The sequence below is a fragment of the Malania oleifera genome, chromosome 7, assembly GCF_029873635.1.
Source record: "Malania oleifera isolate guangnan ecotype guangnan chromosome 7, ASM2987363v1, whole genome shotgun sequence".
In the NCBI taxonomy this organism is placed as follows: Eukaryota; Viridiplantae; Streptophyta; class Magnoliopsida; order Santalales; family Ximeniaceae; genus Malania; species Malania oleifera.
This window is the reverse complement of record NC_080423.1, coordinates 73710743-73726502: the sequence shown is the minus strand read 5'-3', so window position 1 is coordinate 73726502 and position 15760 is coordinate 73710743. Positions and strand designations below refer to the sequence as shown.

General features: G+C 36.5%; 1 protein-coding gene across 2 annotated transcripts in view; it reads right to left on the bottom strand.

The window, feature by feature from the left end:
* The window catches only part of LOC131160514 (uncharacterized), a 124064-nt gene extending 112244 nt beyond the window's left edge, over positions 1–11820 (bottom strand). Inside the window, exons 1-2 of one of the 2 annotated variants that reach the window (XM_058116285.1) lie at positions 11333–11820; positions 10173–10394 (exon numbers count right to left, since the gene is read on the bottom strand). In XM_058116285.1, the coding sequence (XP_057972268.1) occupies positions 10173–10394; positions 11333–11482 (372 nt within the window). In that variant the 5' untranslated portion in view covers positions 11483–11820. The remainder of the gene's footprint in view (positions 1–10172; positions 10395–11332) is intronic. The other variant, XM_058116284.1, reaches the window with a different exon arrangement.
* Between the last annotated feature and the right edge of the window lie 3940 nt (positions 11821–15760).

The window sequence follows — 15760 nt, the reverse complement described above, 5'->3', positions numbered from 1 at the left end:
ATGTGATTTTTTGGGATTTTCTATAAATTGACTCACCACCCTCATTGTAAAAGATATGTAAGGTCCACTGACAGTCAAGTAGATAAACTTACAAACCAGCTGCCTATATTGACGTTTAACTAGTCCGATACAACATCCCTAGACAACTTCAGGCTGCGATCCATGGGGTATCAACTCGTTTAGCTCCCATCAAACAAGTTTCACTTAACAAGTCCAATGTAGAATTTTGTTGAGATAGATTGAACCCTTTCCTACACCATACAATCTCAATACCAAGAAAATAACGAGTACCCAAGTCCTTGATCTGAAATTTTGACTGAAGCCGCTGCTAACATTTTCAATCCTATTGTGGTGACTTCTATGATGATGCTAGAACTACCACACCTATAAAAAAAAATTAAATTATCAAAGTAGCACTGAATAAAGACAAATGCAAAGACCATAAAACTAAATTTGCCAAGGTAGGCTCGAGGAGGCAGCTTAAGATCATAAATGGCCTAATGCAACCTACATACTTTACCATCATCCCCCTTACCAAGGAGGTAGCTCCTTGTATACCTCTTCCTACAAATCTCCATGAAAGAAGGCATTCTTCACATCCAACTAGAAAAATGGCCAATCATAATTAACTGCCAATGAGATCAATACACAAACAAATTTAGTTGAGCAACAAGAGAGGTCTCAAAATAATCAATACTATATGTTTGGCTGTATGCATACCACCTTGGCAAAAAACTGAGCTTTATGCCATTTGATAAAGTCGTATGGAAGATATTTGATGGTATAGACTCCACTACACCTAACCAAATCCTCAACAAGAGGAAGATCTACCAAATCCCCTATCCCTTGAGTAGTGAAGGCATCCATTTCTACATCCATTCTATGCTCTCACCTAGGGTTTTCAAAAGTGTTTTAACGTGCGGAAGGGATAGAAACAAAGGGAATAGACAAGGCAAAAGAACACATAGGACTAGGAAGGAAAGGAACCAAAACATTACAAGCAATAGGCTAAGCAACTAAGGACTACCGGTACATGTTTGAGCATTTTTTGGTGAGTAATGGTCAAAACCAAGTCACACTAGGATGGATCTCCAGAACCTACTGTCGAGAGAGTGATGGATAGGAGGTGGCTGCGTGGTGGTAGTGATGTGTGGTGCGTGCTTTCCATCATTTGTAAGCCTATTTCTCTGGATTAATAACGTATGGATTTGGAAGACAAGCAAAAAGTTTCTTAAGACGGATAAGGGTAGGAAGAGGAGGATCAACACAAGAGGGGGGGCCATAAATTAGTGGACTCAACATAGATTCATCCAAGGAGGACATGGCACTAGAGATAAGTATTCCCTCAAAAATGGTGACATTATCACTAATCGAGTGGGGGGCAGGGGGTCATAACATCTATCTATCCTTTTAAGTTCATGAGTATGCAACAAAGACACATTTGACAGCACAAGGAGAGAATTTGTCTTAACTACTATGTGGAACATGAACAAAACATGTGCACCCAAAGACACGAGGCACACTAAAGCACATAGATATTTTTGGGTGCACAATAGAGAAAGGAATTTATCCCCTTAGAGCACCAAATGACATCGAGAAGAAAACATAAGAAGAGCATCAATCACAAAGGTTCTAGGAACATGCATATGAAGGAGTAGAGATCATGCTATGTTAAGTTAATGTCTATTTTTTCATTCAGCTACTCCATTCTACCAGTGCATGTATGCATGATGCTTGATGAATAATCACTTTGGCCAAGTAAAAAGGCTCAAACTCATTTTGAACAAAATCAAATGAATTATCATATAAAAAATTTTGAATACCAATGCCAAATTGAGTTTTTGTTTCTCAAGAATTGAGTAAATGCATTCAAAAATTCAGTCCTGTCTTCTAATAAATATATCCAAGTCATGCACGAAGAATAATTCAAAGGACAACAAAAATTGATGATCAATCAAATTACTCGCTCTACACAGACCCTAAATATCTAAATGAATAAGAGAAAAATAATGATTGAATGCAAGATTCACCTTATATGTTTTCCCAATTGAGATGCATAACACTCAAAATGATAAACAAACTTTAACATGGGAAAAAATTGTTGTTTTTGAAGTGGTGGTGACCCAAACAAGCGTGCCATTGATCAAGAGAAACACCATGAGTAGAAATTCAGGACGCTAACAAGAACTAGATCCACCATGACCACCATCGAAATAGCGTTGGCCATCCTTCTCAAGTCCTCCACCGATTCTTTTCTTGGTCTAGAGATCCTAAATAACACAATGGGAAGAAAAGAAGGTCACATAATAGTTATCTTGCTCAAGCACAAGATATTTAATGGTGACAAATTCCTTGACCCAAGCATCTTCAATTTGAGTTGGGTTTTTATATAGAGAGAGAAGAATTATGCTCCACTCAAGAGCCTTCTCTCTATAGTGGACCTAACTTGGCAGATGTCATGGCTAGAGCCAAGGTCATAGACATTGATCTACAAGCGCAAGCGAGGCCCTACATGGAATCCATGGTCCCAGTTATTGGGGGCTATAACCTTGATTTCATTGCTATCAAGGCTCACGTACCAACAATGTGAATGAAGTAACCAAAAAGGAACAAGTTAAACAGTTCACAAGACATTAAATCTTATTGATTTGGACATAAAGAGGAACAACTTGGTTGGTGAGGAAGATTTCAAGAGTTGAGGCCCAAATTAAACCAAGTTTGATTTTATTGTTGTCGATTTTCCAATAATGTGGCAAAAAATAACCAAAAAGGAACAAGTCGAATAGATCATGAAAGATATTAAAGATTATTAATTTGGCCATAAAGAGTAACAACGTGATTAGTGGGAAAGATTTCAAGAGTTGGGGCCGAATATAAGCCAGCATTAATTGCCAAGATGAAATTCATTTTGGTAAATTTCCTTGTTGGGCCAAAATTAAGCCAAGTCGTTAGCTTTTGGAAACAATGAACACAATAATATGGTTAGCTCCACAAACCTTCTAATACAAAGAATTCATAAAGGCTAGATAGGCCTACTTGGTAGAATGGCAAATCAAATAGGCCAAATAAGTTCATGTGACAAGGTTTGACAAAATGGACAAGGCTAAATGGGCCCACTTGACAAAATAGCCAAGTCCAACAAGCCAAATAGGTCCACTTTGCAAAATGGCCAAATTTGCGCAGAACTTTGCATGGTCTAATCTTTCAACTTTTCGACTTGTGGTAAGAACCTGCTAGAAATCTCTCTTTCCAAAGGAAAACCATCACCCAATCACCAACCTAATACTCCTTGAGCCGCCTATGTTGATTAGTAGCTGCCTTGTAGAGTTAGTTCAATCTTTCAAGCATTTTTCAGACTCTTTCTTTTAAATTTGCAGCGTAAGAAAAAGCATCATCACTAGACCTTGTCTAGTTAGAGACATCCACAAGGTCAACAACCTGATTTGGATTTCTACCATACACCACCTGAAAATACATTGACCTGTAGATATGTTAATGGTACTGATATAAGAAAATTTAGCTTGTGGTAAGATCAAATCCCATTGCTGAATGCTGTCCTTAGCAAGGCACCAAAATAAACTCCCCCAACTTCTGTTCACGACTTTAATTTAATCATCTGTTTGAGGGTGACAGGCACTGCTGAACTGCAATTTTGTAGCCAATAACTTCCATAAGGTCTTCCAAAAATGGCTAGGGACCTTTGTGTCTCGATCAGACCTGATAGTCTTTGGTACCCCATGTAACCTAATCACTTCCCAAAATAAAAGAGCTGCCACATGGGCTGTGTCCAATGTCTTCTCACATGCGATAAAGTGAGCCATCTTAGAAAATTGATCCACAATTACAAAAATGGAGTATGTCAGCATGGATTTTGTGCTCAGATTGCCACAATTACAAAGATGGAGTCAACACCTCTAGTTGTTTGTGGCAATCTGAGCACAAAATCCATGCTGACATCAACCCACAGTGCTGTAGGTAGTGGTAAATGAGTGTAAAGACCTGTATTCTGCTGCTGCCCCTTTGAAACTTGGCAAGTGCAACACCAATCAACATACTTATACACACCCCAGTGCATGGAAGGCCAAAAATACCTTTCAGCCACTAAATTTAGGGTATTATCCCTCTGCCAGAATGACCTCCTAAACCTCCCCCGCGCAATTCAAATATCAAGCATTCCCTTAAAGAACCTTGGGGAATGCATAGCTTAACACCCTTGAACACATACCCATCTTTCCCGACAAATTCTGCAAACACATCACAATCCCTAGCTGCGAATTTCTCAAGAATTTCAAGAAAATAATGGTCTTGTTTGTGTTAATCTCTGATCAGGTCAAACCTAACAACACTAGTAGACATAGTTTTTAGCAAATATGACCTTCTACTCAATGCAACTGCCACCTTATTTTGCAAGCCAACCTTATGTCTCAATGTGGAAGTGTACTCCTGCAAGAATGCCACCCATTCAGCATGCCTCTGACTTAGCTTCTTTTGGGAATTGAGAGATGTCAAGGCCTCAAGGTTAGAAACAAAACAAATTCCCTTTCAACAAGGTAATGCCGCCAGGATTTCAATGCTCGATCAGTAGCATAAAATTCTAGGTCATAAGTAGAGTAGTTTTCCCAGAACTTGTTGAGTTTCTCGCTGAAATAAGCCACGGTCTTCCTTTTTAACTCAAGAGAGCCCCAATCCCAATCTTTGATGCCAGTACATGGGCCATCATCTTCTTTATCTCCTCCAAGCTCTCTTCAGCCTCCAAAGTCCAATAGAACTTCCCTCCCTAGAGACACTCAGAGATAGGAGCAGCTATAGTGCTGAAATTCCTTATAAATCTCCCGTAAAATGTGGCCAAACCATGGAAACTTCTGATCTTGGCATAAAGCTTATTTTCGCTCAAGAATTGTAGAATAGCCTTCAATGATTAATATGACTATGCTTGTCTGTATTGTACACCAAAATATCATCAAAATAAACAACAAACTTCCCAATGACAGATCTGAGCACCTGATTTATAAACCTCATGAAGGAACTTGGTGCAACCAAAAGGGCATGACCAGCCACTCATAGAGCCCTTCCTTGGTCTGAAAGGATGTTTTCCACTCATCTCCAGGCCTGATTCTGATTTGGTGACAACCAATCTCCAAGTCAATCTTGGAAAAAACCTGAGATCCAGCCAGCATGTCAAGCATATTATCCAATCTTTGGAATAGGAAACCTTTATTTTATGGTCATTTTGTTGATAGTCCTGCTGTTCACATACATTCTCAAAGTTCCATCCTTATTAGAAGTAAATACAGCTGGTTCGGCAAAAGGACTTAGGCTTTCTTGAAGAAATCCCTTTCTAAGAAGTTCCATAACTTGCTTTTGAAGCTCTTCATGCTCCTTTGGGCTCATTCGATAATGGGAAAAATTAGGTAACGTAGCACCTTGTAAAAGATTGATGTGATGCTATATATCCCTTATAGGAGGGATCCCATGTAACAATTTGATGCTATATATCTCTTATGGCAGGGAGCCCATGTAACTCATTAGGCATCACATCTTTGAACTCATTAATCACCTTGACATCATTTGGGAACTCCAATTGCAGCTTCCCTTCCTTTTGAAAGAGGACGTAAATCAACCCAGTTTCCTTACTTTCTTGAGCCAAACCCTTTTTATTTAAGAGAGTAAGTGAACAAGCATTCTTTTGCCTCTTAACATCATCATCATTTGTCGGTTTCAGCACAAGCTTCTTCTTTCTCTCACCATTATTCACAAAAAATGAATAAGTATTCTAAAGACCATCATGGATTGTGCCTACATCATATTCCCAAGGCTGCCCAAGAAGAATATGACATCCACCCATGCGAGCCACATCACAGTAAACAAATTCTCCAAAGGAACCAATTGAGAAATTAAAAGGGCACCTTGAAGTGACAATTTTTTTCCTTTGCTGAACACAGAATTCGGTATGGCCATGGATGTCTTTCAGTTTTCAATCCCAACTTGTCTACCATCTCTTGAGAAACCACTCTCACTACTGCCACTGTGAATTATCATGTTGCAAAGCTTTCCACCAGGTACATCTAGTTCGGAAGATATTCTTATGTAGTCAATTGTTGCTGCTGGATGAAGAGGAAAGTAGTGACCTTCGAATGACCAAAGCCTCACCAAGGACATCACCTTCAATCCTTTTTCCCGCCACATTCTCTTCAGCTTCCAGCTGCTTCTCTTGGTCCTCAAGAATTGCAAAATTTTCTTTGCCATAAGCCTTTGGATCCTGAACAAGATTAACTCTGCCTTCAGCCCTCTTTGGACACTCGTTGGACTTGTGCCCAATCTCGAAGCATCTATAGCATTTCACCACCATTTTCCCCTGGTTTACTTGGGCTACTTTCCCATTATTGTCACTGGTTGGGTGGTTAGGATGTGCACGGGCTGCTGTCCAACCACCTCTAGTGCTGCCACCCACCTTACTAGTTGAAGCAACACAGCTGCGTTCTGTCCCAATCTTCTTAGGCATGTTGCAGGTAAGTTGTGGCTCAACTTTTAGAGCAAACCAAAAGCAATCACTCACCTTACAAGGACATTGCGAGCTTACTTGGTCTTGTATGGTAATTTTTGAGACCATTCACGTAGTGGCTAACCCTTTGACCGTCAGTTTTAGCAAGACTGCATCTCAATGAAAGCCGCTGGGTGTCTTCCTTGACTGACTTCCCATGCTGCCTCAATTTTTGAACCCTTTGGTACAAGGTTTGATCATAATCCCAGGGAAGGAATTGAGCCTTCAGCTTCTCTTCCATCTTGCCCTATCTTTTGATTTTCCTTTCACCAAGATCATTTTGATAATGTTTCCAACAAGTGAAAGCAGGTACCCTGAGCTTTGCTCCCACAAGCTTCACTTTCCTCTCATCCAGCACATATTTCCATTCAAAATAACTCTCAATGCTATCAACTCGGTCCACGAATTCTTTGGCTTCCACATCACCATCAAATTTTGAAATATTTACTGGTACACCATACTGTTTGGAATTTTGTAGAGCACGTACAATGCGATCTTCTCATCTTGGAGGCATTTCATTTTTTCATGCAAGCCGTTGATTTCCAGGACTCCCATCATCACTAGAGCTGTCAATTTCAGCTTCAAATTGTTCATTTATTTCATTTTTTTGCTCCTCTAACAAAATCACATTCATTATTGCCATCATTTCAGCAGCCTTGATTACCCATAGATTGTGTAAAATGCTGAGTATGTTGTCTAACTTGATCCTGCAGTGAAAGCAGGTATCCTGAGCTTTGCTCCCACAAGCTTCACTTTCCTCTCTTCTGGCACATCTTTCCATTCAAAATAACTCTCGATGCATTTAACTCAGTCCAGAAATTCTTCAGCTTCCACATCACCATTAAATTTTGAAATATTTACTTGTACACCATACTCCTTCGAATTTTGTAGAGCACGTACAATGCAATCTTCCCATCTTGGAGGCATTTCATTTTGTCGTGCAAGCCTTTCATTTTCAGCCTTTCAGGACTCCCATCATCACTAGAGCTGTCAATTTCAGCTTCAAATTGCTCATTTATTCCATTTCTTGCTCCTCTAAAAATATCACATTCATTATTGCCATCATTTGGGCGGCCTTGACTACCCATAGATTGTTTAAAACGCTGAGAATGTTGTCTAACTCGATCCTGCAGCTCTCCAAACAATTCAACAGTGGCATATCTACCTCTACAGCCCCTATTTTCCCTTCCACCCCTTGTAGCCATAAGCCCACAAGATTGAACTTGCTTTGATACCAATTTGATGCAAATTGGTGTAGGAATATAAGAAAAATTCAGATATAAAGACTGACATTTCAGAATAGAGTTTTAGAAACCTTCTCTGACTCAAGTAACCACTAAATCCATACATAATAAAGAGATGACCGCTATGAATTTCAGCTCAGCATTTAAGAAATTTCTAGGCACAACAGCAACGTAATCCTCAAATCAATACCTGTTTTGGCACAGTCTCAGAATGGTAACAGCAGATTTCCACTAACCTCTTGCGTCTTTGGCAGCGATGGAGGGACGGGTAGGCACTACAAGGTCCAATGCTCAAAAACCTCACCTCCAATCTGCACAACCCTAGCTGGTCTGGAGCTGAGCTCTGGAGAGAAATCTTATCAAAGATAAAATGCAAAAACTTCCTGGAAAAGTGACTGAAGACACCAATTTATATAAGGCCTAAGGTCTCCAAGAGAAGCCAACTCCTATTTTGCACATAACCCCCTCTAGAAACCACTTGTCTTCTAAAGCCCCATCAAAAATAACTTCCATCACAAAAGTATCCCCAGATATTACAAAATGAACCCCCCCCCCCCCCCCAAAGCTAATTTGACCAAAATAAACCCTAGAATTCTAAACTTACAAAAATACCCCTACCACCCATAAGTAACACACTTGACATAAACAAAAAACTAAATTCAGAATGCAGAAAATTGCATCACTCCCATAATGTCAAGTGCCAAACACTTCACACCATGTTAAGGGCCTAGCAGCACTAGTTGTAGCACATAAGCTTAACTAGTTAAATGAAAGTAAACTGCAGTTTCACCACATGAACAAATTTAGAACAATGAAATAAAAGCAATAAGTAAACATAAAAGTAAACTCGAGTCACATGTGAACCCTAAAGAATTTATTTATTGTATTTCCGTTGGCAAAGTGTGTCTAGCAAGGGAAGCCAATAGGCTAAAAGTGTAAAAATATTTACAAAGGCTATTGATTTATACGATGTTTGTTGAACACTCACCCTCTCCATTTCTTAGGCTATACTCACTCTAGCACCATGAAATATCAATGTGAACAAGGAGTCATACTCCCCTTTTTGACTAAGGCATCATCCTACTCAAAGAATAAAATCTACACTAGTATTTACATGATGATTAACCACCCCATCTGCACAAAACAAACAGTCACAGGCACACAAAATGTCTTGAACAACCCCAGCTCGTGACACTTGTTAGGGCATTTAACCCTAATAAGCCTATAAAAGGAAAACGAAATAGGAGAAAAAGACAAGCAAGATCTATCATAGCCATACTTATCCTATTCCCTTATTTCCTACACTAACTTAAGCATCTAAGAAGGCCCCCAATGGCCACTAGGGTTCACCCAAGCTTTCTCGTCCCTTAGTTCCAAGTGATTACTGACGAACTATGGACATGGGGTCGGGGATTGACTTTTTTATGTAAACAAGTTAAATATTAATTTTTATGAAAAAAAAAACTATTTTTAAAAGGTTGAATTAAATGTTGTCGCTAATAACTGAAGTTCAATTTTGCATAAAATTTCAAAATCTTAAAAGTTATCATGCATATCCTTCTTATTATTCTTTGTTTTGAATACCACAGAAAATTTATTATGAGAGAAATTTCAGATTTGGGTTTCAAAACTCTTCAATTCCAATGAAATTTTGTTCCATAGTCATATTTTTGGAAATTTTTTGCTAAATTTCAAGATTTTGATAAATTTCATATGCTTGATGAAATTTCAATGGAAATTTTGCAACACAAAAATTGATGGCTATTTCGATTTCGTGGGTAGTGGAAAGTGGGAACTTCAACAATTTTTTACAACTTGTGGAAATTTAAAAGCATGATACAAACTCACATGATATTCAAAAGATAGATGTGTAACTTATCCACAGCAATATTTGTAATAGTAACTGCAATCAAGTAACATTTCAAGCCCATTTATCCATGTGAACCAATTCAAATCCACATTTATTGATGCTTCCATAGAAATATTTTAATCAAAATTGAGGCTTCATCGTCATTGGACAGCATGGGGCACTAATCATGATTCTTAAAGACAATATTAAGAAAATAATTTGGATGAGTATGATTTTTGCATACACTATCACTATGAAAGATTATGCTTCTTTTTATAAAATAGAGAAGCAATGTAGAGCTAACCATTCTGATTACTATGCAGCAAACTTCAATTGTGCCACATTGAAGACCTTCTAAAGCATCAAAACGTAATATGATTGTGTGATAGCTTGTACATATTCAAATGCAAATTTGATTGTGTCAAAAGAACTCCTGGCTATTGTTAAACTCAAGAACATAACAGTATACAATATGTCCTATTGATTATTGTAAACCAGAAAAAGGAAAGAATGTGATGTAATATAGGACTTTACTCACCAACAAAGGTTTTCTGGGAGAATCCTTTAATTCATCAGAAGTATGATTCAATTGAGGATTATTTTTGTTATCATCACCATTAAGTTCAGATATTCTTTCAACTTCTTTTAATGCAACCAACCACCTTCTTAGCAACTGGATTCTTTCAAGCCCCCTACAGGAGACAGAAACATCTTCCAATCTCTTTACAGTTTGCTTAAAGCTTTGGAAGTTCCGAGCCCCCTGCATTTATATGCAATTTTATCAAGATAAATTAAAATTCTTCGAACAAACAAACCACTAAATATATTGAAAGCAATCCCAACAGTCCACATACTAACTTTGAAATGGGGGAAAAGAATCTAAAACCACTCAATTGAGAAATAAACAAACAGTTTTGATGCTCAACCTCAAGCTAACATGTGCCTATTCATACGCTACAAGAGAGAGAGAGAGAGGTCACAGCACAAGTCTGTTTTATTTTTAAAAATATTAAGCTTAAACTCCCCATAGAGGACCAAGGTTCAAGCTTGGAAGTGGGAAATCAATTGGATAATCTTAAGTTCAAAGGTCTTGTTTACATGCAACAACAAAGAAAGCTGCTTTTGCGTTCTATGCAGAGAGAGAGAGAGAGAGAGAGAGAGAGAGAGAGGAGAACAGGGGAATGTTGAAGGGGAAGCAGCTGAATGCAAAAGGAGTGTTGCAACAAAAGGTCAATACTAGCAGAGAGTGATATCAGCCCATGTTTTCCAAGGTCTTTGGACATTGGAAAATCTGTTGCTTCTTATTCTATTTTTGGTTGCTTTTGGTGTCGTGAGATTCCCCTGTTTCTTCGTTAGAACTTTGTTGTATACTTCTTCTCTTTCAAAAAAATTCACCTTCCAAAAAAAAAAGGATAATAAGCTGGATTGAAGTTTGAAATGATCTTCAAACAGCATCAAAGCAGACACCAACAAGCGGAACAAACAAGCTTACCCAGCTTCTAGAGATAATAATCAACGTAATGAAGTAAAAGATAAATAACCCAGCTAAACAAACAACATAACGGTTAAGTTCCGCAAGCAACATTTTGAGTCAAACAATATACATGCACATATATACATCCATCTATCTATCCACATATATATATATATATATATAGGGGGAAGAGAGAGAGAGAGAGAGGGAGAGAGAGATAGTACAATGCGATCGTGGAGGATCTTAGCGCCCTCGGTGACAGCGTGACCGGCGTGTTGAACGACGGAATCGGCGTAGTTCCTAACGGTGCGAGTGAGGTTGCTCTTGCCGCCGACTTCGACGGCTCTGTTCACCGCTGATCTAATCCACGACATTTTCCCCTCTTCCTGAGGCCAATTTTGGGAGAGAGAAATGCAGATTGAAGAGATTTCGTGAACCAATGCGGCAGATTGTTGCAGGGAGGCAATGAATCAATTCATCAATACAGAGAGATGGATTGCACCATGTAGAATTGTTCCGATGGGGTGAGAGCAGGCGGAGAAAATGAAAGAGTCAGCGGTTGGGCATAGCAAAGTGAACGTTTAGCTCGAGTCGTCTGCTTTGATTTCGCGCTTTCTTTCCACCCTTGGAATTACTGAACAGCCCTCCTGCTTCTGTTCACAAGCCCGCCCTGGCCGCTATGCAAATTTCCTTCTCCGCAATTTTGGGTCCCGTAGAAAACGAGTACATTTCTTTTTCTTTCTCTCGTCTAAACAGCACCTGTCACGCTCCAAAGTTTGTCCTCCTAAATTTTTTATTTTGACTAAAATGCATAAAACATTCATGTACTACTAGTTAATTGAACTAAAAATTTATTGAAATAATTAATTTTTTTAAATAAGCCTGTGTTCAATTCTAAAAGTACCGATATATTAAACATTGATGGATAAAGTTTTCTCCTCACGATAAGAAAATTGTTATTAAAATAATAAATAATAAAAAAATTTAATAGGGCAACAATAGTATAGATGTTCATCAAATTGACAATTTTTTGTTGAGCATGATGATTCTAGTTTAACGGTTCATCTCGCCTTAGTAAATAAATTCTACTATATACCAACTTGGAACCACTTATGTAAAACTTTTTTTTTTAATATATATATATATATATATATATATATATAAATTAATAAATACTAGTAATAAGTGTTAAACTGAGAAAGTCATGAGTGATGTTTGGTTATATCAAAAAATAAGTGTTCATTTAAGTGTTAATCAAATAAATGGTGTTTAGATATTGGCTTATAATATTATGCTTCATCTTTAATTAAGAGGGTGTGCAGTGGCTAGTGGTGCAAGGAGGGGGTTTTAAAATTGGAAGAGTCCAAAGGTGTGTTTGATACACATGGGTGAGCACCAACTTGACCCAAAAGTTTAAGTCTTTTGGGTCTTGGGCTACACCATGTATATAAACACTCATCAAATAGTCACTTTTTTCAATGTGGGACAAATTTTACAAGTGGAATTCTCAACAAACTCCCCCTCACCTGTGAGTTCCAACTGCTCCCCTTGAACGGAAGTTATTTTCTCCTGTACGGGAAAAATTCTCTAACAGTTTGTTAAAGTGGATCATCTTACGTGTCTCAGATTATATTCCAAATGATGCCTCCAAACCAATCCTACCTCCCACGTCTTGACACAATTCATCTTGACAGGTTAGATGATCTTTCTTAGCCTCAGTCACGCCCTCTCACACCTAGCGTTGTGAACTGTCGGCTATAATATCACTTGTTAAACTGGAAGAGCCAAAGGTGTGCTTGATAAACATGGGCGAGCACCAACTTGACCCAAAAGCTTAAGTCTATTGGGTCTTGGGCTACACTATGTATATAAGCACCTATCAAATACTCATTTTTTTTCCAATATGGGACAAATTTCACAAGTGAAATTCTCAAAATGGGGTGTGGCGGGTGTGAGGAGGTGTGAAGAGGGTGTGCGGTGAAGTTCTAATCCAGAGTCAATGGAGGACCTGCCCACTGTTACTTAGGAGAGAGGAGAGGGAGAGAAAGGGGAGGAAAGGAAAGTTAAGACAAAATTATAAATTTGTCATTAAATGTGCAAAAATTACATTCATGCCACCATGCATGAATGGTGGCCAAGTTTGCCAATAGCTATCACAAATAGCTTCTCAAAATCCACTTAAATAAGTGGCATTTTTTTAGCACTTTTATAAAAATACTTTTTTAGAGAACTTTTCAAACACTGCTTCTTTTTACATGCACTTATTTTAAGTGATAAATGGCATAAGTGCTTATGTAATAAGTGCTTCCAAAGTGGGGCTCAAACTCTCATCTAGCAAGCCCTTCTATGTCCCCATGTTCCATGGTAATAACCTTGTGCAATTTCCTTTATACAATAGACTCGACACCACCCCTTTAGTCACCCTCCCAAAATCCTCTATGAAATGTCTACCTTTCTCAACAGCTACAACTTTCTCGTTTCCATAAATTGCTTAAGGGGCCTAAAAAAATGCAATTCGATAGGTTGCATAAGCGACTTAGCTTAATAGGTAGGGTTGTAAATGAATCGTGTTAAGCCAAACTTTGCTATGCTCAACCTTATTTATTAAATCTTTACCTAAACTTAAGCTCGAGCGAGTTCAAATAGCTTAAACTTGTTTATTGAGTACATGAAAGAGCTCACAAGCCCTTATCGAGCTGAGCGATTAAGATGCTCACAGATGATTTAATTCTTTTGAAACCTCTTATCCTAAAATGTGAGAAACTCTTTTGATTTTGTTAGAGAGCAAGAAAAAAAAGGGGTAAAAAAGTGACTTTTACAAGTACTATGTTAGAGTTTGTTTTTTTTTTTTTGGGCACCCACTAATGTAGGAAGCTAGTAATATTGGCCTTATCACTAAATCTAGGTTGAGGAGTTGTAAGCTAAATAAGTTCATGCAAATAGTCTATACTTTTGAGTACACTACAATTTATCAACTTTAATTTGACCTTATTAAACTAGCTTACAAACAAACCTAATCTCCTATTAAACGAGCCAAAAATGAGCCTATATTTGAGCTGCGATCACGAGTCAAAATGAGTCAAGCCCATCCGTGTTCAAATTCGGTTTGTTTATTAATGAATTGTAAAATTAGAATTGAGAATTGCTCATTCATATAATGAATGAGGCTAAATGAGTTTTTATAGAGCCGAACTTCCAAGTCGCTTGTGAATAGTTTTATTCGTTTGTAACCTTATCAATGAGTCCAACCGACTCAGCTGAATGAGTTAAATACAACATAATTTCTATTATTATTTCAAAAAAATTAAAATATATGATAAATAAAAATTTTTAAAATTACTAATAAATTAGATAAAATAACTAGATAATTATAATGTTAAAAATATTTATTATATACAATTTTCATATAGAAGAAATGACTAAACACACCATAAAATAAATACTTTAATATTTTTAAATTTAAGGAACCCATCAAACATAGTGTTAAAAAGCATAAATTCATTTCAAATTTCATACTCCATAAATTAAAATTGTAAAGTTTAATGTTAGTCCTTTTTTATGTGTAAATGTGGATGTTAAATGGACAAAAAAAGTAAATTTATATTAAATGGTCAATATACATTAGAGTTTATTCACCAATTTTTTTTTGGTTTTATCCAGATTATTATGTTATCAAATATAGTATTCAACTGTAATTGAGAATTGATTTATTTTCTGAATCTCGTTGAATGTCATATTTCATTACATAACAACCCAAATAAAATTAGGTAAAATTAGAAAAAATTAGCACACTAGCCTACCTAGACAAATAAGCTCACACCATGATCAACTAATTGACATAATTTAATTTTTTAACCCATTTATTATTTACATTTTATCATAAAACAACTAATATTTAATTTTATAATTTTAACTTACGAAGTATAAATTTCAAATTTTAATTTACATTTTTTCCAACGTTATGTATGATAAGTTATTATAATTTGAAACTAATGAACTATATTTTATTTGCTTTTAAAATGTGTTTAGTCATTTATTTTGAACGAATATTGTATATAAGAAGCATCTTATAACATTAAAATTATTAAAGTATTTTTTCTTATTTATTATTTTTTCTATATTTTAAAATTTTATGAACAAATAGTAAAATTATATTGTCACACTTATTTCAATTGGTTGACCTAAGATCTATTGCATAGAAACTTGGAAGGTTAAAATGTTATATTCAAAAACTTAGGATTATTACTGAATTTTATTTTTAAATTTTTTAAATACTATGCAATACACATGTTTTATGTCATTATCATTATAATGTTATTGTAAAATTATTACTAACTTATAACATAAATAAATAGTAAACATAGAAGATCTAATTGCTTAATTCAATTTGACTAAATAATTTATAAATAAATTATAAAAATATTATTTATCATACGGTCAACTAATAGCGCGTACATTAGTACATTGGAATAATAAAAAATTAATTGACTAATTTAGGCAAATTTCTAAACGAAATATGCAACTAGTCTGACTGGACTTCACATATTTAATGAATGAGTTTCCTTTTTAGAAGATCATAATAAATGCAAAGTTTAAATTGAGGGTCAAAGGTTTTGATTGTTCTAATAAATTTTTTTTTTATTTTTAATGCA